This window comes from Anomaloglossus baeobatrachus, chromosome 7 (genome assembly GCF_048569485.1).
Source record: "Anomaloglossus baeobatrachus isolate aAnoBae1 chromosome 7, aAnoBae1.hap1, whole genome shotgun sequence".
Classification (NCBI taxonomy): Eukaryota; Metazoa; Chordata; class Amphibia; order Anura; family Aromobatidae; genus Anomaloglossus; species Anomaloglossus baeobatrachus.
This window is the reverse complement of record NC_134359.1, coordinates 122116099-122142803: the sequence shown is the minus strand read 5'-3', so window position 1 is coordinate 122142803 and position 26705 is coordinate 122116099. Positions and strand designations below refer to the sequence as shown.

Here is a 26705-nt window from a genome sequence, read left to right as displayed (position 1 = left end):
GGGGCTGCACACACAGGACTGGGGGGGGCTGCACACAGGACTGGGGGGGGCTGCACACAGGACTGGGGGGGGCTGCACACAGGACTGGGGGGGCTGCACACAGGACTGGGGGGGCTGCACACAGGACTGGGGGGGCTGCACACAGGACTGGGGGGGGCTGCACACAGGACTGGGGGGGGCTGCACACAGGACTGGGGGGGGCTGCACACAGGACTGGGGGGGGCTGCACACAGGACTGGGGGGGGCTGCACACAGGACTGGGGGGGGCTGCACACAGGACTGGGGGGGGCTGCACACAGGACTGGGGGGGGCTGCACACAGGACTGGGGGGGGCTGCACACAGGACTGGGGGGGGCTGCACACAGGACTGGGGGGGGCTGCACACAGGACTGGGGGGGGCTGCACACAGGACTGGGGGGGGCTGCACACAGGACTGGGGGGGGCTGCACACAGGACTGGGGGGGGCTGCACACAGGACTGGGGGGGGCTGCACACAGGACTGGGGGGGGCTGCACACAGGACTGGGGGGGGTGCACACAGGACTGGGGGGGTGCACACAGGACTGGGGGGGTGCACACAGGACTGGGGGGGTGCACACAGGACTGGGGGGGGTGCACACAGGACTGGGGGGGGTGCACACAGGACTGGGGGGGTGCACACAGGACTGGGGGGGGTGCACACAGGACTGGGGGGGGTGCACACAGGACTGGGGGGGGTGCACACAGGACTGGGGGGGTGCACACAGGACTGGGGGGGTGCACACAGGACTGGGGGGGTGCACACAGGACTGGGGGGGTGCACACAGGACTGGGGGGGTGCACACAGGACTGGGGGGGTGCACACAGGACTGGGGGGGTGCACACAGGACTGGGGGGGTGCACACAGGACTGGGGGGGTGCACACAGGACTGGGGGGGTGCACACAGGACTGGGGGGGTGCACACAGGACTGGGGGGGTGCACACAGGACTGGGGGGGTGCACACAGGACTGGGGGGGTGCACACAGGACTGGGGGGGTGCACACAGGACTGGGGGGGTGCACACAGGACTGGGGGGGTGCACACAGGACTGGGGGGGTGCACACAGGACTGGGGGGGTGCACACAGGACTGGGGGGGTGCACACAGGACTGGGGGGGTGCACACAGGACTGGGGGGGTGCACACAGGACTGGGGGGGTGCACACAGGACTGGGGGGGGTGCACACAGGACTGGGGGGGTGCACACAGGACTGGGGGGGGTGCACACAGGACTGGGGGGGTGCACACAGGACTGGGGGGGTGCACACAGGACTGGGGGGGTGCACACAGGACTGGGGGGGTGCACACAGGACTGGGGGGGTGCACACAGGACTGGGGGGGTGCACACAGGACTGGGGGGGTGCACACAGGACTGGGGGGGTGCACACAGGACTGGGGGGGTGCACACAGGACTGGGGGAGGGGTGCACACACGACATTGGGGGCCACACTGCGCTGAGAGTTTCATGCAACTCTGGGGGTGAGTGTTTACAGAACTGGTGTGAGGAGGCACAAAGCATTGGGCAGGGCACATAGCAGCAGAGGGTCGGCGCTGGACTCACAGCAGCATTGCACTCACATCACCGGAGTGCAGGAGCCGGACACTGCATCAGAAGGAGAAGGCAGGCACTGATCTCCGGAGGGCAGGGGGCGGACACACAAGGCTGGAAGCTGAGGCTGCTGTAGACCCGCCCACAATTGGCACTGGCCGACGGGAGAACACATTGCAGCACAAACAGCAATGTGTGGATTTAAAGGGCCGGCGGCAGCAAACTGCGGTGACAGCACCAGCACTGCCTCCCCCGGGAATCTGCCCGGGGGCCACATAAAAGGTCATGGCGGGCCGCATGAGTTAGAGGAACGAAAGGAACGAAACCTCGATTGGTTCCTGCCCTGGACAGGTTTCTTGGCTTTAGCTTGTGGCAAGGAAGTACTCTTCCCGCCAGTAGCTTCCTTAATTATGTCATCCAGCTGTTCCCCAAACAGCCGGGACCCAGTAAAAGGGAGACTCGCAAGGTACTTCTTAGAGGAAGCGTCCGCTTTCCACTCTCGAAGCCACAAGATCCTGCGGATCGCGAGGGAGTTAGCGGAGGCCACTGCCGTGCGGTGAGAAGCCTCCAGGATGGCAGACATGGCGTAGGATGCAAAAGCCGAAGCTTGAGAAGTTAAGGCATCCATCTCAGGAATAGAGTCCCTGGAGAGGGAATGAATCTCCGCCAGGGAGGCAGAGACAGCCTTAAGAGCCCACACTGCCGCAAAAGACGGGGAGAACGAGGCTCCTGCCGCCTCAAATACAGACTTGGCCAGAAGGTCAACCTGGCGGTCAGTGGGGTCCTTAAGAGAAGTGCCGTCAGCCACAGCTACGACTGTTGTCAGGACAGGCCCTGGGCTTGTTAACAGTGGTCTGAAAGCTGGAGTGGTTAAAAAAAAAACATACTCCTAGGTTTCTTAGGGGAGGTAAACTGGTGTACCTCTACCAGAGAGGGTTGTTCCTCTGACTCATGTGGGTTGAGGTTCAGAACGGAGTTAATGGACGCAATCAAGTCACTAACATCCGCATCACCCTCAGACAAGTCAATGGGGGTACATAGAGGCAGAGTCTGAGCCCACAGTAAGTGAATCCTCCTCGCCCTGCACCTCGGCTTGTGAATCAGAGCCGTGGGACGAGGAAGGAGAAGGGTCCGTGCGTCTCCGTTTAGGGGGACGAGGTCCTAGGACATGCTCTGAGGGCTCTGCAGAGCTCGGAGCCGCAGAGACACCCTGAGAGGGAGGCTGATTCATAGACAGCAGCGTCCGGGACAGCTGCCCCATGGAGTCGGCAAAAGACTTGGAAAGAGCTTGTGAAAAGGATGCTACCCAAGCCGGGGGTTCAGCCACCGGGGCCGGAGCAGCCGGAGGGACCCCTGCGGAGGCTCCAGGCTGAGACACAACCATGTTAGCACAGGCATCACAATGTGGGTATGTGCTTGGCTCTGCAGAATGAGCTTACACGCAGTGCATATAGCATACATGTTTGCAGCCTTGCTCCTAGTGACAGACATGCTGCTGAGGAGGAAGCTCTGCAGCCAGAATACACTCCTGTAGAAAGCCTGAGAGTGTAATAAAAGTCCACAACCAGAGGTTGTGGCTTACCAGCCCTGCTCTCTGTGTGTCCTCCGGATTTCACCGCTCCCCTGTGAAGTGTCAGCCTTCCAGACAGTATGCAGCTGCAGCATCCAGCGCCTTCCAGTGAAAGAACGCTGAGAAAATGGCGCTGGGAGAAGGAGGGGGGGGCGTGTATAAGCCCAGGAGCGGGAAAAACAGAGGGCAGAGAGATACAGGGAGGTATACAGGGGAGGGAACATCTCCCTAGAGAGGAGTGCCCTCCCCACTGCTGGTCGGGCGGTGGGCGGCGCTGTATGCAAAACAAGCAGGAGAAGCCAAAAACGAAACTAGGCCCAAACTGAAGCCGGGGCCTAGATTTTAAAGTGCGGCCGACGAGCAGGCACCTTCGGCGCGGTTCTCATGGGAAATTCCCAGAACCGGCCGAAATTTACAGTAACGCTAAAGCACATACTGTCCCCCTAATAAAAGTACCCGGGACCCCTGAAAAAACGTCTCAATACTTAGCTTTGAGACGCAGGGCCATGTCCCTGGAGAGGGGGGTAAATGCTCCTTCCAGCAGGGACCAGACAGGGCTGCGGATGGAGACCGGCCTTCTGCAATGCAGAGAGGACCGTGATGGCTCCCACTTCAACCCAGAGCCTCTTAGAGGATGTGAAGGAGCGCGGCATGTGAAGGCTCCAGCCTTATAAGTCAACCTTAACAGCACTGCCGACAAAGTGGGGTGTGAAGGGACATGCCGGGAGTCCAGACTGGACCCGCTTTTCTTCCAAATCTTTAAAAATAAAATAAACATGAAAAAAATATCAGGAAATGAAAGTGTGTGTGATCCTCCTGGAACACAAAGCGTTGAACTGGGTAGATTGTCATCCAGGGGGTGTATATAGCCCGGAGGGAGGAGCTACACGTTTGAGTGTAGTGCTTTGTGTGTCCTCCGGAGGCACTAGCTATACACCCATTGTTTGGGTCTCCCATGGAAGGAACGATAAAGAAAGTTGACCATCTGCTCTCCCTCATTGCACTCAGACCAATGTTAGTCAATGTTAGATTTTCTCGCCTTGCACTCGTCCGATTCATACGCTCGTGTGAGCGTACCCTTATACATACTCACCTAGAGGTAGGTCCGGTCCAATGGGCGTCGCTGCTCCTGGTTTGGTGCCTCCTTCATCTTGTGCAATAGTCATCCTCCCAGCTGAGGGCAGATTAAAGTATTGTAGTGCATATGTGCAGGTGGTCTTTGACCGTACCTCATACCTGCACAGTACATTACTTTGCTCTGCTCTCAGCAGGGTAGATCAAAGTACGCATGTGCAGGAAAGCAATGGAAGACTCTGTGTGGATGATGCATGAAGTGTCATCCACTTGGGGCTGGGAAGGAAGAAGGTGACTTCACAAGATGGAGGAGGCAGTGGACCCGAGAGAAGTGACGCTCATTGGACCGGACCGCCCCCCTAAGTGAGTATTATAAAGGTGTTTTTTACATTATACAGAGCAGCATGGGCTCTTATATACAGTATTCTAGAATACTCTATATAAGAGCTCACTGATGGTGGCCACAGCCCATAAGGGAAAAACCTGGTGACAGGTTCCTTTTAAGCACCAAATCACATTCAAATAATATCGGCCAACACGGTGTATGGGGGCTGGGCCAACTAATTGTCAGGAGAGAGGTTGATTGGCAGTCTGAATTAGTTATGCTCAATCACTTTGTGCTTTTGAAGATAAGCCATCGGTTGACATGTCAGTCAGTGGCTCTCTCAGAGAACACAGGAGTGCTTAGCTGAACAAGCCCACCTGTCTAGAAAAGAGACGGCAGAGATGGCTTGTGTGTAGGGGCCTTTAATGTTGCATCACTAACCAAACTGCAGATGGATTTGTTCTATTGCATAAATACATTTAAAGTTCATACATTTTGGTTATCATCACGCTAGCAGCAAAGGTCGTATGTACACACTGCAATATATCTGGCTGGTTCTTCCAGATATCCTATATAGCAGAGGTCCCAACCTTTCTTACTTTGAGAGCCACATTCAGCTCTGAAAGAAGGTAGCGAGCCACAATCAGCCTTGAGAGATTATTGCGATCTACATCTAGTTTTCACCACCCTCACCATAGTGGCACCCAGAGCCCCCAATACGGGTATAATTAAAGCAAAAGCTCTTCCACAGGAATCACACAGACAGTATACCAAGAGTCAGAGGTTCCTACCTCACTCCCATTCAGATTAGTTCTTCTGTACAGGACTACTTATAAAAGACCATCTGGAGACCTGCCCTTCATAGCTATTTTCTAGAACTGGTGCTAATGCACCATGCTGGAAAGGAGCTGCGAGACACATGTGGCTCCCGAGCCACAGAGATAGAGATTAATATATTATATATATATATATATATAATATATATATATATATATATATATATATATATATATATATATATATATATATATATATATATATATATATATATATATATATATATATATATATATATATATATATATATATAATATAATATAATATATTATATTATATATATATATTATATTATATTATATTATATATATATATAATATAATATAATATAATATATATTATAATATAATATAATATAATATTATATATATATTATATTATATTATATATTATTATATATATATATATATATATATATATATATTATATATTATATATATATATATACACACACACACACACACACACACACATTACCCTCCCCCCATCTACAACTGAAGCCCCCACTAAGAATTGAAGTTACAAGACAAAAGTAGGACAATTCATTTTATAGATCTGAGTATTCATAAAGGTTTGTAAAAAAATAACAGCCTAGTAAATCTGTGGCTTCCGGTCATCAGAGTGGTGCTGGTTGACGCTTGAGTCATGCTCCTCATGCCTGTAGTGACGCTCACTACAGATTGAGTGATGGGCTGAACTGTACTGGCTCCACGCCCCTCTCTCAAAGGATATCCCACGGCTTTGCGCTAAGCCAGCTCCCAGGGCATGCACATAACATTTGGGAGTTTGTCCCCAGCTTCATTTTCGATCTCCACATGCTCCAGAATCCACTGGTACTGAGAGGCTTTGTGCATGATCCATGATCACACAGAGTGATGCTCACACCATGCACCAAGCCTCTGAGTACTAGTGACTTCTGGAGCATGTGCAGATTGAGACTGAAGCGTGGGATGTACACCCAGCTTCAATGTGCATGTCCAAGGAGCTGGTTGTCCGTGCAAAATTGTGCAATTTACTCAGAAAGAATCGTGACGTTAGAGTAATACAGCTCCATAATTCAAACTTCGGAGGGGGTCACTAATGGCTGAAGGAGCGCGACAGTATGGACATCCATATCCACCCACATGACTGGAAGGCAGGAATTTACATAGGAAAGTAAAAATTAAAATTGTTTTTTTAGGTTTTTTTTTTATGAATATTTAGGGTGTGTTTATCTTTATTGACACATTAGGGATGCACATTACATGACCTGTGTGCAATTGGAGACAGTTTAAAAGGGGAAAAAAAACATATACCCTTTAAATTTTATCAGCAGAACACTTCCTTCCTATTAAAAGCTTATATCACCTTACATTCTAGAAATAATTGTGACATACCTTTATTATTACACTGAAATTACTTTGCAAAGACTTGTTGATGCCATTCTCATACAGCTTCTTCTGCATATGACTCTCAGCCGCTTCTCTAATAACCCCAGACTGGTATCCCAAGAGCGACTTCAGCATCATCTGGAAGGGGTCGGCTATCAGAACAAGATAATGAGATGCTATATTTAAAGGAGCTCTCAGGCCATTTTTTGACCATCTATTAGCAAATAGTAATACGTACGCAGATATTGCAATACTTACCAGTTCGAGTCTTCAGCTATTTCCAGCACCACGTGATCACACGTGTTACATGTCGAATCACACAGTGTCTTAAGCGAAGCAGTGCTGGAGACAGCGACCAGCAAGTATTGCAATACAACCTCTGCATACACATTAGCGACCAGTAAGTATTGCAATACAACCTCTGCATACACATTAGCGACCAGTAAGTATTGCAATACAACCTCTGCATACACATTACTATCCGCTAATAGATGGGGAAACAAAAAGAAAATCACCGGATGTCTCTAAAATGTGAATTCCTAAATACATGAGCAGCTGCTGTACAACTGTTTCTACAATGTATCCATTTCTTAAAAAAAGGGAAGCTGTCACCAGGTTTTTCCCCTACAAGCTGCAGCCACCAGCAGTATGCACTTACACATCCAGAATTCTAGAATACTAACTAATATATATATAGGGGTGTGTGTGTGTGTGTGTGTGTGTGTGTGTGTGATTGTCATCAGCAAAGTCGCAGCTACAGTCACAAAATTTTGCACACTCACATGTCTAGAGTGTTGTGAGGCGAAAATTTAACCCCGCGCGTTCCAATTTACCATTTAATTTTGCCCCCATCTACATAATGGGGAAAAAGTGAAACCGCAAAGTGTATCCGCACCGTCGCATTTACAATCACGAAATTTTGCATAGATACCTCATGTGACCCAGGGAACGAACGTCGTAGACTATATTTTGACAGGAAAATGTAACTGTAAAGCGCCGGGTTACTCTCCAAAAAACATGGCTCCATTAAAGTAAATGGAGCCTGGAACTACAGGTTATTAGTAGGAGCTGTGATTGGTTGGTATAGGAACAAAAGACATTCATAGTATAAGAAGCTTATATGTGAGGTAATAAGATGTCGGTGGGGAGGCGGAGGGAGAAAGAAAGAGCCAAACGGAGTGGGGGGAAAGAAAGAGCCAGACGGGGGAAGGGGAAAGAAAGAGCCAGATGGAGGTGGGGGTGGGGGTAAGAAAAAGAGCCAGACGGGGGAAGAAAGAGCCAGACACGGGGGTGGGGGAATAGAGGAGCCAGAAGGGGGGGGGGGCTTTGGAAAAAGAGCCAGACCGGGGGGGGGGGGGGGGAGAAGGAGCCAGATGGGGGAGGGGGGGGGAGAAGAAAGAGCCAGACCGGGGGGGGGAGGAAGTCAGACGGGGGGGGGGGGGGGGAGATTTGAAAGAGCCAGTCCGGGGGGGGGGGGGGGGGGGGGGGGGGGGGAGGGGGGGTGAAAGAGCCAGACGGGCGGGGGAAGAAAGAGCCAGGCGGGGAGGGAGAAAGAAAGAGCTAAAACGGGGGGGGGGGGGGGGAAGAAAAAGAGCCAGGCGGGGAGGGAGAAAGAAAGAGCTAAAACGGGGGGGGGGGGAAGAAAAAGAGCCAGACGGGGGGAAAGAAAAAGAGCCAGACGGGGGGAAAGAAAAAGAGCCAGACGGGGGGAAAGAAAAAGAGCCAGACGGGGGGAAAGAAAAAGAGCCAGACGGGGGGAAAGAAAAAGAGCCAGACGGGGGGAAAGAAAAAGAGCCAGACGGGGGGAAAGAAAAAGAGCCAGACGGGGGGAAAGAAAAAGAGCCAGACGGGGGGAAAGAAAAAGAGCCAGACGGGAGGAAAGAAAAAGAGCCAGACGGGGGGAAAGAAAAAGAGCCAGACGGGGGGAAAGAAAAAGAGCCAGACGGGGGGGGGGGGAGAAAAAGAGCCAGACGGGGGGAAGAAAAAGAGCCAGACGGGGGGGAAAGAAAAAGAGCCAGACCGGTGGGGGAGATAGAGGAGCCAGACAGGGGGGGGGGGAGATAGAGGAGCCAGACAGGGGGGGGGGGGAGATAGAGGAGCCAGACAGGGGGGGGAGATAGAGGAGCCAGACAGGGAGGGGGGGGGGGGAGAGAGAGAAGAAAGAGCCAGACGGGAGTGGAGGGGATTTTTAGCCAGACAAGGGGGGGGGGGGGGGGGGGGTGGTGAAGAAAGAGGAGCCAGACAGGGGAAGGGGGGGGGGGGTTAGAGAAAGACAGACCGGGGGAAAGAAAGATCGGGGAAAAGAAAAGAAAGACAGACCGGGGGAAAGAAAGAGACAGACGGAGCACATTACTTGGCCAATTTAGTTAAATCTGTGTGGAATATCTGTGGTGTTGAAATATATGTTGTGAAATGCTTCTATTATTATGCCTTTTAATAATTACATTTCTATCTATTTGTTCTGTGGTTTTTATGTGCAGAATAAATTTCTTTTAATACATTCTATTTTGTTGACAATTATTAACCCAGGCGAAGCCGGGTAGTACAGGATAGATAGATAGATACACTTTTATTACACTCACCTGTGGGGCGATTTGTCTGATAGGAGTCTCTGGTCTCGGGTTCAGCGCCTCCTCTCTTCCATCTATCGCCGCCCTCCTTCCCGGCTCCGTGTAGATGACTCGTCCTCTGTCATCCACACAGAGTGCACACTTTTTTCTACCTTGCTGAGAGCAGATTAAGGTATTGTAATGTGCATGCTGTCTTTGACCTTTCCTCATGCCTGAACATTACAGTACTTTGCTCTGCCCGCAGCAGGGCAGTGAGAAGTGTGTGTGTGTGCAGGTGTGAAATGGAGGCCTCTGTGTGGATGACACAGGAATCATCACCCACATGGAGCAGGGAAGGAGGATAGTGATGGAAGGAAGAGAGGAGGGGCCGAACCGAGACCATTGACACCCATCGTACTGGACTGCCCCACAGGTGAATGTAATAAAAGCTGTTTTGTTTTTTGTTTTTTTTAACAGCATACAGAGCAGCCTGGGCTCTTATATACAGTATTCTGGAATGCTGTATGTAAGGGCTGACTGGTGGTGGCCGCGGCTCATAGGGTACAAATCTAGTGACAGGTTATCTTTAAGAGTATAACTAAGCAGAAGATTGAAAAACAAAACAAAAAAAAAAACTATTAAAAAATATGTATACTCACAGGTTTTGTTGGGATTAATGTGCTGTCTTAAAAGATCCAACGACCCAAGACTAACTACAAGCCTTCTACCAAACCAAAAGGACGCCACAGCTCCAAACTTCTCATGTAAATTCACCAGGAACTCGTGCAGGCTGCCTTTGCTCACAATGTCCTGTAGATTTCCATCCCTGAAAGCAGACAAATGACAGTAAAATCGTCAGCATCTTGATGACCTTTCCTTGCGGTATTCTTTCAGTGCTTATTGCATCACACGTAACGCCAACCATGTATAAGTAGGCAGAGAATGGGAATATCCAGCGCCATAACATCGCTGACAGAGAGCGCAGCATTGCTGCTCAGATAGTAAAGGAGGAGCATAAACAGGATCTGATAATGGATCCCACAGATCTTGTTTGCACGTACATGGTTCTGTCGATGGAGCATAAACTGGTGCTGCTGGAAATAATCCATATAGACGAAAATCATGTAGCTGGGAAACAGTTAGTTGCACCAAATGTGGGATATTATTTGTCCCAACTCATCCTGCTTACCACTTGTGTGTTCCTAGCTTGAATATTTCACGTTTTCCCACTGAAGCTAAGTTCATTGGTAGTAGATATCCTCACGGTTAAAAAAAAAAAAAAAAAAAAAAAACACAAAAAAAAACCCACAATGGGTATGACCTGTTTTTCTGCAAACTTGAAGACGTTTTTCTGTTTGATGACATTATTACCTATCCACAATATAAATGATAACTTCTAGTTCATGGGCACCACACCAATTGCCAGAAAGGGTCACTTTTAGTCCTAATAAAATAGGACTTCAAAGAAAGCCAAGTGCAGAGCCCTGGTAGTCCCATAGATATATATATATATATTATATATATATATATATATATATATATATATATATATATATATATATATATATATATATATATATATATATATAATTGCCTTATTCTGTCTGTCTGTCTGTCATGCTCCAAAATTGTGTCCTTACGGTGACAAAGCTGATTGGCCGCTGGGCTCGCCATGGCCCCGCCCCCCCACACGGATTGGTCTCTCGCCCCGGCTCTCTGCAGGCCCCGCCCCCCTCACGCAATGCACGCTCGCTCTGGCCCAACTGACACGGAGCTCCGATTCCCAGGTGAGTACACACACACACACATCAGATCACACTCACTCTCACACACACCTCACACATCACATCCACACACTCACAACATCCTGGGATATCGCTTGCTTCTACACCGGCTCCGTCAGGATCCCAGCAGCGCCAAACATAACCTTGCGATGCTGGGATCTTGACGGAGGCCGTGAAGGCTGGTAACCATTATACATATCGGGTAACTAAGGTCCCTTGGTTACCCGATGTGTATCATAGTTACCAGTGTACACCGGCTCACACTCACTCTCACACACACCTCACACATACATCAGATCCACACACTCACAGCATCCGGCGATATCGCTTGCTTCTCGGCCTCGATACTGTGCTGTTGTGACCTTCCAGGACCTGCCGGATGATCACATGGCCAGAAGCATGTGGTATCTCCGGATGTTGTGAGTATGAGCGCGTATGTGCAATATCGTCAATGTGTGTGTGCGTGAGTGTATGCGATCGGGTGTGTGTGAGTGTATGCGATCGGATCTGTGAGTGTCGGCAGAGGAGCATGGCGTGCTGGAGGAGGCTGGGAGGAGAGAGGCTGATGCTGCGGGCAGAGAGGCTGATGCTGCGGGCAGAGAGGCTGATGCTGCGGGCAGAGAGGCTGATGCTGCGGGCAGAGAGGCTGATGCTGCGGGCAGAGAGGCTGATGCTGCGGGCAGAGAGGCTGATGCTGCGGGCAGAGAGGCTGATGCTGCGGGCAGAGAGGCTGATGCTGCGGGCAGAGAGGCTGATGCTGCGGGCAGAGAGGCTGATGCTGCGGGCAGAGAGGCTGATGCTGCGGGCAGAGAGGCTGATGCTGCGGGCAGAGAGGCTGATGCTGCGGGCAGAGAGGCTGATGCTGCGGGCAGAGAGGCTGATGCTGCGGGCAGAGAGGCTGATGCTGCGGGCAGAGAGGCTGATGCTGCGGGTAGAGAGGCTGATGCTGGCGCAGCATGGCGGATGGAGCACGTTTGGGAGTGCGCAGCATGGGGGATGGAGCACGATGGGGAGTGCGCTGCATGGCGGATGGAGCACGTTTGGGAGTGCGCAGGATGGGAGATGGAGCACGATGGGGGGTGCGCAGCATAGGGGATGGAGCACGATGGGGAGTGCGCTGCATGGGGGATGGAGCACGATGGGGAGTGCGCTGCATGGGGGATGGAGCACGATGGGAAGTGCACACCTCCCCCCAACACACACACGCGTGCGCGCACTGCACAACACACCACACACACACTGGGAACCACAAACAACTGCCCTACACAGACACCCACACACAGACAACGCTGCACACACAAATATACGCACATACCGAACAACACACACATTGTACAAAACATACCTCCCCCCAAAACACACCACACACACAAACCGCGCAACACGCACACAACGCTACAGACACACAGCGCTCCACAAAGAATGCAACACACAAACACCGCTCTCACCCCCCATCACACCCAGAACATGTACAGCGCCCTACACAAACACTTGGTAACTACACACAACAACATCTATATATCTATATCTCTCTATCTAGAGATATATAGATATAGATATAGATATATATAGATATATATAGATATATATACAAAAATCATACATGAACTACACAATACGTAAATTCTAGAATACCCGATGCGTAGAATCGGGCCACCTTCTAGTGTATATATATTATATATATATATATATATATATAAAAATGAAGCAGCAGTAGAGCGCGTTGAATGGTTTCTTCAGGTGGTGCCATTACTGCACTTAACTTTTACTGATTTGTGTCCTAGACCAAGGTAATGTATGCCCATTAGAATTGGTGCAAATCGATTCACAGGAAATAGTGCATCAATAATCTGTTGTGGTTGGACAGGAGCCCTGGAATCGCCTACTACATCCTGGGATCCTCAGCTCGTCTTGATTATTCAGCCTGGTAAGCTGTCATCGTTGCGGTCGCGGATGCCACAGGCAGTTCTTCGTCCAGTGGCCATATATCACTGACGTAACTGATGGACAGGTCCTGCAAATTTCCCACCAACTCCAACGACCAGACCTCATGGCAATTGACGTTTAGATGAGCAGAAAGAGAAATGCTTTGAGTTAAATATATATTGACAAAAAGTGAACAATGTTTTTCGTCCTTTATTCCTCTTAGTAATTTATGGGAAAAAAAAATAAATAAGAACAGCTTGTTGCCCCCATTTCCTTGTGAATGGACAGTGCCCCTACAGAGCCTGATACTGTCTGCCCAATGCTGCTAAGGACAAACCCTACTGACATGAAGAGTAGAGTCTGCCGTCGAGAGTCTTAGTAATAGATAACTGAGACTGCGTCTGATTTATCAAAACCGTCCAGAAGAAAAGATGTATTTGGTGCCATCGGAAATCAGAGCTCAGCTTACTTTATTCTAAACTGCGCCACTAAAATAAAGTGGTGAGGTCCATTATTCTTCATACCAGTTTTGATGAAGAAGATGAGAAGATATTGTGTGGTCCTCTCTAAAGGCACTGTCAAAATTCATAAAACAAAAAAAAAAAAAGAGAATTTTGTTTACTTACCGTAAATTCTTTTTCTTATAGTTCCGACATGGGAGACCCAGACCATGGGTGTATAGCTTCTGCCTCCGGAGGACACACAAAGTACTACACTCAAACGTGTAGCTCCTCCCTCCAGGCTATATACACCCCCTGGATGACAATCTAACCAGTTCAGTGCAAAAGCTGAAGGAGGACATCCACCCATAAGTAGAGATAGAGTAAAACCCGGAATAACCGGAACCTCTGTCTACAACAACAGCCGGTGAAAACACACGGAACAAAAACTGCCAACAGGCAACAGGGAGGGTGCTGGGTCTCCCATGTCGGAACTACAAGAAAAAGAATTTACGGTAAGTAAACAAAATTCTCTTTTTCTTCATCGTTCCTTATGGGAGACCCAGACCATGGGACGTCTCAAAGCAGTCCATGGGTGGGAAATAAACAGAACTGAGAAGTAGGCAAAACCTAACTTCACAAATGGGCGACAGCCGCCTGAAGGATGCGTCTGCCCAAGCTCGCATCTGCCGAAGCATGAGCATGCACTTGGTAGTGCTTCGAAAAAGTGTGCAGACTGGACCAAGTGGCAGCCTGACAAACCTGCTGAGCCGTAGCCTGGTGCCTGAAAGCCCAGGAGGCACCGACAGCTCTGGTCGAGTGCGCCTTAATCCCTGGCGGTGGGGGCACCTGAGAACACTGGTAGGCATCGGCGATAGCCGACCTAATCCAACGAGCTAGGGTCGGTTTAGAAGCAGAGAGACCCTTGCGCTGACCCGTGGTTAGCACAAAAAGTGAGGTGCACCGCCTAAAAACGGCGGTGCGTGACACATACATTCGGAGCGCCCGCACGAAATCCAAGGAATGCAACGCCTTCTCAAAGCGATGCACAGGGGCCGGACAAAGGGAAGGCAATGAAATGTCCTGGTTAAGGTGGAAAGAAGACACCACCTTAGGGAGAAAATCCGGAGTCGGACGAAGCACCACCTTGTCTTGGTGAAACACCAAAAAGGGTGATTCCGAAGAGAGCGCAGCCAAATCAGAAACTCTCCTGAGAGAAGTTATGGCTACTAGAAAAACAACTTTCTGTGAAAGTCTAAACAAGGGAACCTCCCTGAGAGGCTCAAAGGGGGGTTTCTGTAAGGCCGTGAGGACCAAATTAAGGTCCCAGGGATCCAAAGGCCGCCGGTAAGGGGGAATGATGTGAGATGCGCCCTGCATGAAGGTGCGCACCTGAGCCAGTCGGGCGATACGCCGCTGGAATAATACCGACAGAGCCGACACCTGTCCCTTGAGGGAATTGAGGGACAGTCCCAGCTGTAGACCGGACTGTAGAAAAGACAGGATGGTCGGCAAGAACGGCTAAGGAGCATGGTCGGAAGAGCGACACCAGGACAGGAAAATCCTCCAAGTCCTGTGGTAAATCTTGGCCGAAGAAGATTTCCGAGCCTGAGTCATAGTGGAGATGACCTCAGAGGGAATGCCTGAAGCCGTCAGGATCCAGGACTCAAGAGCCACGCCGTCAATCTGAGAGCCGCAGAATTCTGGCGGAAAAACGGACCTTGAGAGAGAAAGTCTGGGCGGTCCGGGAGATGCCACGGCACCTCTACGGACAGACGGAGCAGGTCTGGGTACCAAGCTCGCCTGGGCCAGTCCGGAGCAATGATTATGACCCGACGGCCCTCCATTCTGATCTTGCGCAGAACGCTGGGCAAGAGAGCTAGAGGGGGAAACACATAGGCCAGACGAAACTGGGACCAATTCTGAACCAGCGCGTCCGCTGCGAAGGCCTGAGGATCGTGGGAGCGAGCGAAGTAAACCGGAACCTTGTTGTTGTGCCGGGATGCCATTAGGTCCACTTCCGGAGTGCCCCACTTGCGGCAGATTGAGCTGAACCCTGCCGGATGCAGGGCCCACTCGCCGCTGTCCACGGTTTGACGGCTGAGATAATCGGCCTCCCAGTTTTCTACGCCTGGGATGTGGACTGCTGATATGGTGGACTTGGAGTCTTCCGTCCACTGGAAAATTCGTTGAACCTCCAACATCGCCAGGCGGCTGCGAGTCCCGCCCTGGTGATTGATGTAGGCAACCGCTGTCGCGTTGTCCGACTGGACTCGAATGTGCCTGCCCGCCAACAGGTGGTGAAAGGCTAGGAGAGCTAGAAACACAGCTCTGATTTCCAGCACATTGATCGAGAGGGCTGATTCGGACGGAGTCCAAGTGCCCTGTGCTCGGTGATGGAGAAATACTGCTTCCCAACCGGAGAGGCTGGCATCCGTGGTGAGGATCACCCAGGACAGAGTCAGGAAGGAGCGCCCCTGTGACAGAGAGAGGGGCCGAAGCCACCACTGAAGAGAGCTCCTGGTCTGTGGCGACAGAGCCACCGGCCTGTGCAAGGCCCGCTTGTCCCAACAGCGGAGAATGTCCAGCTGCAGGGGACGCAGATGGAACTGGGCAAAGGGAACCGCTTCCATTGACGCCACCATCTGACCCAACACCTGCATGAGGTGCCTCATGGAATGACGGCGGTGCCTCAGCAGAGAGCGCACCGCCAGATGAAGGGACTGCTGTTTGACTAAGGGCAACTTCACAAGTGCCGGCAGAGTCTCGAATTGCATCCCTAGGTACATAAGTCCCTGGGTCGGGGTCAGATTGGACTTGGGCAGGTTGACAAGCCACCCGAACTGAACGAGCGTGGCGAGAGTGAGAGAGACACTCCGCTGGCAGTCTGCACTGGATGAGGCCTTGACTAGAAGGTCGTCCAGGTAGGGGATTACTGCCAACCCCTGGAGATGCAGGACCGCAACCACTGCTGCCATGACCTTGGTGAAAACACGAGGGGCCGTGGCTAACCCGAAGGGGAGAGCCACGAATTGGAAATGTTCCTTTCAGATTGCAAAGCGTAGCCAACGCTGGTGTGAAACCGCAATAGGCACATGCAGATAGGCATCTCTGATGTCGATGGATGCTAGAAAATCTCCTTGGGTCATTGAGGCAATGACCGATCTCAGAGATTCCATGCGAAAGTGCCGCACCTGAACATGCTTGTTGAGAAGCTTGAGATCCAGGATGGGCCGGAAGGAACCGTCCTTCTTGGGGACTAGAAAGAGGTTTGAGTAGAAACCTCTGAACCGTTCCCGGGCGGGAACCGGAAGAATTACACCGTTGGCCTGCAGGAATGCCACAGCCTGAGAGAAGGCGGCGGCTTTGGAGCAGGGGGGGGGGGTGGACAGAAAAAATCTGTTTGGCGGGCTGGAAGAAAATTCTATCCTGTAGCCGTGGGAGATGATATCCCGCACCCACTGATCGGAGAAGTGTTGAAACCACACGTCGCCAAAGTGGGAGAGCCTGCCACCGACCAAGGACGTTGCTGGCGCAGCCAGATAGTCAAGAGGGGGCTGCCTTAGTGGCAGCTGCTCCTCCGTACTTCTGAGGACGCGGCTTCGCGCGCCAGTTGGGTTTACGATCCTTGGCTGCGGTAGCGGACGAGGCTGAGGGCTTAGAGGATGACCAGTTAGAGGAACGAAAGGAACGAAACCTCGATTGGTTCCTGCCCTGGACAGGTTTCCTGGTTTTAGTTTGTGGCAAGGCAGTACTCTTCCCGCCAGTAGCTTCCTTAATTATTTCATCCAGTTGTTCACCAAACAGCCGGGACCCAGCAAAAGGGAGCCCCGCAAGGTACTTCTTAGAAGAAGCGTCTGCTTTCCACTCTCGAAGCCACAAGATCCTGCGGATCGCGAGAGAGTTAGCGGAGGCCACCGCCGTGCGGTGAGAGGCCTCCAGAATGGCAGACATGGCGTAGGATGAAAAGGCCGAAGCTTGGGAAGTTAAGGCATCCATCTCAGGTATAGAGTCCCTGGCGAGGGAATGTATCTCCGCCAGAGAGCCCACACTGCCGCAAAAGACGGGGAGAACGAGGCTCCTACCGCCTCATATACAGACTTGGCCAGAAGGTCAACCTGGCGGTCAGTGGGATCTTTAAGAGAGGTGCCATCGGCCACAGCTACGACTGTCCGGGCTGAGATTCTAGACACCGGAGGGTCTACCTTTGGGGACTGAGCCCACTCCTTAACCACCTCTGGTGGAAAGGGAAAACGGTCATCAGAACTACGCTTCTGAAAGCGTTTGTCAGGACAGGCCCTGGGCTTGGTGACAGTGGCCTGAAAACTGGAGTGGTTAAAAAACGTACTCCTAGCTCTCTGAGGTGAGGCAAACTGGTGTATTTCTACCAGAGAGGCTTGTTCCTCTGACACTGGTGGATTGAGGTTCAGTACGGAGTTAATGGACGCAATCAAGTCACTAACATCCGCATCACCCTCAGACAAGTTAATGGGGTACATAGAGGTAGCATCTGAGCCCACAGTAAAAGTATCCTCCTCGCCCTGCACCTCGGCTCGTGAATCAGAGCCGTGGGACGAGGAAGGAGAAGGGTCCCTGCGTCTCCGTTTAGGAGGACGGGGTCCTAGAACATGCTCTGAGAGCTCTGCAGAGCTCGGAGCAGCAGAGGCACCCTGAGAAGGGGGCTGATGCATGATTAGCAGAGTCCGGGACAGTTGTCCCATGGAGTCGGCAAAAGACTGGGAAATAGCTCTGGAAAAAGATGCTACCCAAGCCGGGGGATCAGCCACCGGGGCTGGAGCGGCCAGAGGAGCCCCTGAGGAGGCTCCAGGCTGAGACACAACCATGTTAGAGCAGGCATCACAATGTGGGTATGTGCTTGGCTCTGGCAGAATGAGCTTACATGCAGTGCATATAGCGTACAGCTTTGCAGCCTTGCTCCTAGTGACAGACATGCTGCTGAGGTGGAGGCTCTGCAGTAAGAATACACTCTTGTAGAATGACCCCCTGAGAGTGTATAATAAAGCCCACAACCAGAGGTTGTGGCTTACCAGACCGCTTTCTGTGTGCCCTCCGGATTCCACAGCTCGGACCCCCAGTGAAGCGTCAGCTTTCCTAGAATACAGCAGCTGCAGCAGCCAGCGCCGATCAGTGTGGGAACGCTGAGAAAATGGCGCTGGAAGGAGGAGGGGGGGCGGGGATTAGCCCAAGAGCGGGAAACCGGAGGGCCAAAGAGAGATACAGGGGAGGGAAACATCTCCTCAGAAAGGAGTGTCCTCCCCTCTGCTGGACGGCCGGTGGGCGGCGCCACACTGTTCCCCTGTATGAATGACATGCAGGGGAAGCTGAAACCGAAACTAGGCCCAAACTGAAGCCGGGGCCTAGATTTTAACATGCGGCCGACGAGCAGGCACCCTCGGCGCGGTTCTCAGGAAAAACCCTCAGAACCGGCCGGAATTTACAGTAAAGTCAAAAGACACACTCTCCCCTTGATAAAAGTACCCGGGACCCCTGAAAAACGTCTCAATACTTAGCTTTTGAGACGCAGGGCCATGTCCCTGAGGGGGGGTTAAACGCTCCGTCCAGCAGGAACCTGACAGGGCTGCGGATGGAGACCGGTCTCCTGCAAGCAGAGAGGACCGTGACAGCTCCCACTTCAAACCAGAGCCTCAGAGGATGTTGAAGGAGCGCGGCATGTGAAGGCTCCAGCCTTGTAAAGTCAACCTTAACAGCACCGCCGACACAGTGGGGTGAGAAGGGACATGCCGGGAGTCCAGACTGGACCCGCTTTTCTTCCATATCTTTAAAATCAAAATCTTAAAAATGAAAAATCAGAGAATGCATGTGTGTGTGTGTGACCTCATGAAACACAAAGCATTGAACTGGTTAGATTGTCATCCAGGGGGTGTATATAGCCTGGAGGGAGGAGCTACACGTTTGAGTGTAGTACTTTGTGTGTCCTCCGGAGGCAGAAGCTATACACCCATGGTCTGGGTCTCCCATAAGGAACGATGAAGAAATGGCTGTATTTTTCATTACTAGCTCTGACCATGGGGTATGTATATCGCAGATAAACGCCATTTAAGTACATGATGTCGAGCTAAAATACCATGGATCAGTATGGTACAATTTCGGGAAAAAAGCAGCCACGTTTCATATCACTTTTACACACTGGATTCAATATATACAAAATCAGTTTAGAACTTACTTCTCTTCCGAAGGGGCGAGTCCCGGTATGCCACATGCTTGTCTAGAAGACTGAAAAAAGAAAAATATAGAGTTACGAAAATGTGAGACTTAAGATACATTATAGGAGAATGAGCTTTCAAAATAAAGCTGTCAACAATCAGCCAAAAAAGAGGCAAAGTACTGATTGGATTATATATAGTCGTCAGCCCATAGGCTGCCCTGCCAACAAGATGTATGCTGTATGGAGACAAAACAATCGCATTAAAGAGAATGTCAGCAGATTTTTGCTATGTAATCTGAAGACAGCAAGCATGTTGTAGGGGTTAAAACACAGATTTCAGCAATGTCTCTCTTATCACTGCTCGAAATACATTGGCTTGTGCCAGCCCATGCTGTGATTAGCAGCTCACTGTTGATGGATATTGTATACAGAGAGACTGGCGAGGGTTCAGCAGCTTTCTCAGCTCTGCTGCATTGCTAAATCTAAAAACCGTCAGAAGCGCTGAACCTAGTAAACCAAGTGAGATATCATGAACCTATTGTACCATCACCCATTCCCTGTAGACTGTGAGCCCTCGCGGGCAGGGTCCTCTCTCCTCCTATACCAGTCTGTTATGTACTGTTAATGATTGTTGTATGTATACCCTCTTTCACTTGTAAAGCGCCATGGAATAAATGGCGCTATAATAATAAATAATAATAATAATAATAATTCAGGGTATCTTTGCCTACATCACACTGCTCTCAAATGATGTAGCAAAAACCAGCTGACAAATTCCCTTTAAGAAGTAACTATCCCCATACAGTTTAAGAGAATTGATCTCTAATGTGTAAAAATCAGCCCTTTTTGTTGCTAGGGCTCCTAAGTGAAACTTTTAAAACTTGCTTGTCACCATATACTTAGGATCACAATGTGACCCCATTAACGTATATAACACTGCGGCGGACTGAATTAGTTTCAAATACGAGGAACTTTGGCAACACAGAAGACAAAGCCTGCAGATAGAAAAACAAAGCGTAAAACATCTGTGCGGCTACAAAATACGTCCCCCACAGAGAACCCAGCAGATGTCCACAGCCCGGGATCCAAGCACAGAACTCTGCACTGATAAACGGCTGCCTTCTGAGATAGGCCACACTGGTATATACTTGTATGAAAACATCTCTAGACTACACCAGTCTCAAAGCCAGTTTCCATTATTTTGTAAAACAACCAAAAAATAGGCATAAATTCACAATAACCAAAAATATCCTCATTGCATCAGTCACCTGGAATTATTCAGTAATACAGTCATATGAAAAAGTTTGGGCACCCCTATTAATGTGAACCGGTTTTTGCAACAGCTATTTCAGTTTCATATATCTAATAACTGATGGACTCCGTAATATTTCTGGATTGAAATGAGGTTTATTGTACTAACAGAAAATGTGCAATCCGCATTTAAACAAAATTTGACCAGTGCAAAAGTATGGGCACCTCAACATAAAAGTGACATTAATATTTTGTAGATCCTCCTTTTGCAAAAATAACAGCCTCTAGTCGCTTCCTGTAGCTTTTAATGAGTTCCTGGATCCTGGATGAAGGTATATTTGACCATTCCTGTTTACAAAACAATTCCAGTTCAGTTAAGTTTGATGGTCGCTGAGCATGGACAGCACGCTTCAAATCATCCCACAGATTTTCAATGATATTCAGGTCTGGGGACTGGGATGGCCATTCCAGAACATTCTAATTGTTCCTCTGCATGAATGCCTGAGTAGATTTGGAGCGGTGTTTTGGATCATTGTCTTGCTGAAATATCCATCCCCTGCGTAACTTCAACTTCGTCACTGATTCTTGCACATTATTGTCAAGAATCTGCTGATACTGAGTTGAATCCATGCGACTCTCAACTTTAACAAGCTTCCCGGTAGCGGCATTGGCCACACAGCCCCAAAGCATGATGGAACCTCCAGCAAATTTTACTGTGGGTAGCAAGTGCTTTTCTTGGAATGCCGTGTTTTTTTGCCTCCATGCAGAACGCCTTTTTGTATGACCAAACAACTCAATCTTTGTTTCATCAGTCCACAGGACCTTCTTCCAAAATGTAACTGGCTTGTCCAAATGTGCTTTTGCATAACACAGGTGACTCTGTTTGTGGCGTGCTTGCAGAAACTGCTTCTTTCGCATCACTCTCCAAAACAGCTTCTCCTTGTGCAACGTGCGCTGTATTCTTGACCGATGCACATTGACACCATCTGCAGCAAGATGATGCTGCAGGTCTTTGGAGCTGGTCTGTGGATTGTCCTTGACTGTTCTCACTATTCTTCTTCTCTGCCTTTCTGATATTTTTCTTGGCCTGCCACTTCTGGGCGTAACAAGAACTGTACCTGTGTTCTTCCATTTCCTTATTATGTTCCTCACAGTGGAAACTGACAGTTTAAATCTCTGAGACAACTTTTTGTATCCTTCTCCTGAACAACTATGTTGAATAATCTTTGTTTTCAGATCATTTGAGAGTTGTTTTGAGGAGCCCATGATGCCACTCTTCATAGGAGATTCAAATAGGAGAACAACTTGCAAGTGGCCACCTTAAATACCTTTTCTCATGATTGGATACACCTGCCTATGAAGTTCAAAGCTCAATGAGGTTACAAAACCAATTTAGTGCTTTAGTAAGTCAGTAAAAAGTAGTTAGGAGTGTTCAAATCAAGAAATTGATAAGGGTGCCCATACTTTTGCACTGGTCACATTTTGTTTAAATGCGGATTGCACATTTTCTGTTAGTACAATAAACCTCATTTCAATCCAGAAATATTACTGAGTCCATCAGTTATTAGATATATGAAACTGAAATAGCTGTTGCAAAAACCCAAATTGGTATAAAGAAAAAAGGTTAACATTAATAGGGGTGCCCAAACTTTTTCATATGACTGTAATCGTGGTTAGACTAGTGCAATCATTCTTGTAGTATTGTACTTAGTAAATGATATAATAATTATAAGTTAGGATATTTTATTTGGCAATTATGTATTTTATTTGGTTTTGACAACATAATGTGTCCAACAATACTGCCGTAGGGCATCATAGACCGCAATGCACGGACTGACCGCAGGTCTCCCCACCTGAACTCAGCAGCTTTATATGGCATAGGAGGCTGCCGAGTTCAGATCAGAAGACCCACGGTCAGTCTGTGTATTGCGGTCAATGATCGGACCGATGTGCACGGATGTCTGAATGAGCCCTTAATGTTTTGGGGTTTTCTTGTTATTGGGCAATTAGGCCTTCAATTATTTGTTTGGTTTTGACAATGTAGGATCTGTTCAAAGATGTCTTTAGGTGGAAAACCTACTTATTGCTGGGGGTCAAAATGCCAGGATCCATAGCAATGCCAAGTACGGGGCACTGTAGAGTCCAATCTGAATGAAATGGGGGCTGAGCATGGCCATATCTCCTCCATTCATTGTCTATGGACTGACGGAGATAGCCGAGAACTGTACTCTACTTTCTCCAATACAGCTACATGCATGGGTGACAAAGAAAAGTTGTGGAATATACATTGCAATCAAAGTACTGTATATATTAACATGGGGTATACCTACAGTGGGGAAGAGAAGTATGTGATACACTGCTGATTTTACAAGTTTCCCTATCTACAAAGAATGGAGAGGTCAGCCGGTGGTGATTGGACGCGGAGCTCGCATGACGTCACAACCTCACATGAGCCCCGGTAGAATGAGCCTAGTAGAGGACAACCCCTTTAATGTTTTATTTGTGTGTAGCTTATAGGTGTACCCCATATTAATATATACGTGGTCAAATTGTAATTTCCACAATTTTACTTTGATTATGTTATCCATGCACGTAGCTGTATTGGAGAAAGCAGAGCACAGTGCTCGGCTATTTTCCACATAGACAATGAATGGAGCAGATATGGGGATGCTCATACTCCACTCCATTCAGACAACTCTGGAGCGCCCGTACTCAGGGTTACTATGGATCCTAGAAGTCTGACTCCAGCAATAAGAAAATTATCTGCTAGCCATAATCCTATCCACAGGGAATAGCTTTCAATCTTCAGAAAACCCTTTACTAAAATAAATAGATGAATCATGAGTTAAAGTGAATTTGTCACTTAATTTTGTTAAGGAGGCCAACAGCCTGGCATTTTAGAGCTTAGTAATACTCTTAAGCCTGCCCGCTAAAATAATTATATTGGATAAAAGACGGTATAAAACAGCATATCTGTTCAATAAAGAGTCTTCTAAGAGGTGCTGGCATGATGAAGCACCTATCCCTCTGCTCCGGGGGCACAGCGATACCAGCAGCAGCACCTATCCCTCTGCTCCGGGGGCACAGCGATACCAGCAGCAGCACCTATCCCTCTGCTCCGGGGGTACAGTGATGCCAGCAGCAGCACCTATCCCTCTGTTCGGGGGCACAGCGATACCAGCAGCAGCACCTATCCCTCTGCTCCGGGGGTACAGTGATGCCAGCAGCAGCACCTATCCCTCTGCTCCGGGGGTACAGTGATGCCAGCAGCACCTATCCCTCTGCTCCGGGGGTACAGTGATGCCAGCAGCACCTATCCCTCTGCTCCGGGGGTACAGTGATGCCAGCAGCACCTATCCCTCTGCTCCGGGGGCACAGTGATACCAGCAGGCGCTGTGCAGGGAGATCTTGCTGTTGCACGCAGCATTTGCAGTCATTCTGTGGATGAAGCCGTGCCCAGCGGCCGTTATGAGCGCCCATTACCGGGTACAGGTACAGCACCGCTCCCACCAGGATCAGGAGAAAGGTGATGGCGAATATAGCGAAGTCCAGCATCTTCCGTCCGGCGCCGGCAGCTGCTGCTCGGCCTATGTCAGCAGCCCCACTCGGCCATCGGCCCCGCCCCCTGGCAGACAGGAGAAATCGATCTCCAATCCAGGAAGCGTCGTGGAAGTCGCTATCTAGTGACACGTGGGTGATTGTGGGGAGGAGGGGCGGGTGTGTGAGGTGGCAGTGGCTGGGAATAATAGTGTACAGCAGGTGGTGGCTCTGGGCACATGACACTGGTAGTTCCACAGCGAATTTAGCGCAATACAGAGCCTGGCTGCTATTTATGTTAATTTCCCAGTTATTTCCATGCTATAGTATGACGTCATACGTCTTGAAGTAATGACTTCATTAATAAAAGAAAAAACAGAAGTGACCTTTTAATTTTATTCCCCAGGAAACGTCATTTATATATTAAACTTTTCAATGTTCTTTTGTTGTAGGAATGTTTAGCCCGAGCTGTAAATATCTGCACCGGAAAGCTGTTTATCCCTTCAGCTCCACAGCGATCGAAGGGTTTCCGGTTTTTCCTCCCTTTCTTCCAAGAGCCATAACTTTTTATTTTTCATTAACATTGCTATATGAGGGCTTGTCTTTTTGCAGGACGAGTTGTACTTTTGAATGACACCATTCACTCTGCCCCATATTGGAAAATGGAAAAAAAATTCCAAGTGGCGTGAAATTGTGAAAAAAAGTGCAATTCCACGATTGTTTTTTTTTTTGGGGTTTGTTATTCACCCTGTTCACTATATGGTAAAACTGATCTGGCAGTATGATTCCTCAGGTCAGCACGAGTTTGTATATACTAAACATGTATAGTTATAGGCCGGCTTCTCACTTGCGATTTTCTCGCAGTAGTGCAATGCGAGAAATTCTCGCATTGCACTCGGACACATGTTATTCAATGATTCAGATCTCATCTGCGATTTTTTTCTCACACCAAATCAGACTGAGAAAAAAATCGCAGCATGCTGCGATTTGGAGAGCTTCTCGCGCGAGTCTCTTCAATGATTATGGGAGCGGGTAAATAATCGGATGTCACACAGACGGCACTCACACCATCCTAGTGACATTCGATTTTCTAAATACATTTATCGCATGTTTCACAAAACACCGGAAATGAGTGAGGTTTCACAATACCGGTCATTCTCTACCTCTGTCAGTCGGTCTCTCCCTCTCGGTCTCTATTCTCTGTCTGTCGGTCGGTCTCTCTCTCTGTCCATGTCGGTCTATCCCCCCCTCTCTCTCATACGCATCGATCACCGGCACGGTGTTGCACGGCGTTCATACTGCTCCGGCGGCTTCTCCTCTTTTGAAAAAGCCGGCCGCTCATTAATCAATCTCGTATTCCCTGCTTTCCCCACCCACCGGCGCCTATGATTGGTTGCAGTCAGACAGGCCCCCACGATGAGTGACAGCTGTCTCACTGCAACCAATCACAGCTGCCGGTGGGCAGGTCTATATCATGCAGTTAAAAAAATAAATAATTAAAAAAAAACAGCGTGTGTTTCCCTCCAATTTTAATACCAGCCAGGGTAAAGCCACACGGCTGCAGGCTGGTATTCTCAGGATGGGGAGCCCCACGTTATGGGGAGCCCCCCACCCTAACAATATCAGCCAGCAGCCGCCCGGAATAGCCGCATCCATTAGATGCGACTGTCCCGAGACTGTACCCGGCCATCCCGAATTGCCCTGGTGCGGTGGCAATCGAGGTAATAAGGAGTTAATGGCAGCAGCCCATAGCTGCCACTAAGTCCTAGATTAATCATGGCAGGCGTCTCCCCGAGATACCTTCCATGATTAACCTGTAAGATAAAGAAAATAAAGACATACACCAAAAAACCCTTTATTTGAAATAAATGACAAAAAAACAACCTCTTTCACCACTTTATTAAACCCCCAAATACCCCTCCAGGTCCGACATAATCCACAGAGGTCCCTCGACACTGTCAGCTCTGCTACATTGGAAGCTGACAGAGAGCGGTCACAGACCACGACCGCTTTCTGTGAGCTCCCCGCAGCGACTGAAGTGAGTCGCGCTATCAGCGATGACATCACTCAGGTTACCCGCGGCCACAGATCTCAGCGGGAGGACTTCTGCTGTGGCCGCGGGTAACCTCAGTGACGGCACCGCTGATAGCGCGGCTCACTGCGGTCACTCAGGGGATTTCCGGTCACCGATGAGACCTTCATCGGTGACTGAAAATCAGGCCATGCCGCGGGATGACAATGAAGTCGGGTGACGTTCATCCGACTTCATTCAGATCAGCAGACACGTGC

The 26705-nt window shown here is 49.6% G+C and overlaps 1 protein-coding gene across 1 annotated transcript in view; it reads right to left on the bottom strand.

Moving 5' to 3' along the window:
* CYP20A1 (cytochrome P450 family 20 subfamily A member 1) overlaps positions 1-24517 on the bottom strand; it is a 112686-nt gene extending 88169 nt beyond the window's left edge. Inside the window, exons 1-4 of the mRNA XM_075317652.1 lie at positions 24363-24517; positions 19647-19696; positions 9951-10117; positions 6749-6894 (exon numbers count right to left, since the gene is read on the bottom strand). Coding sequence (XP_075173767.1) covers positions 6749-6894; positions 9951-10117; positions 19647-19696; positions 24363-24434 — 435 coding nt within the window. The 5' untranslated portion in view covers positions 24435-24517. The remainder of the gene's footprint in view (positions 1-6748; positions 6895-9950; positions 10118-19646; positions 19697-24362) is intronic.
* Positions 24518-26705: the final 2188 nt, after the last annotated feature.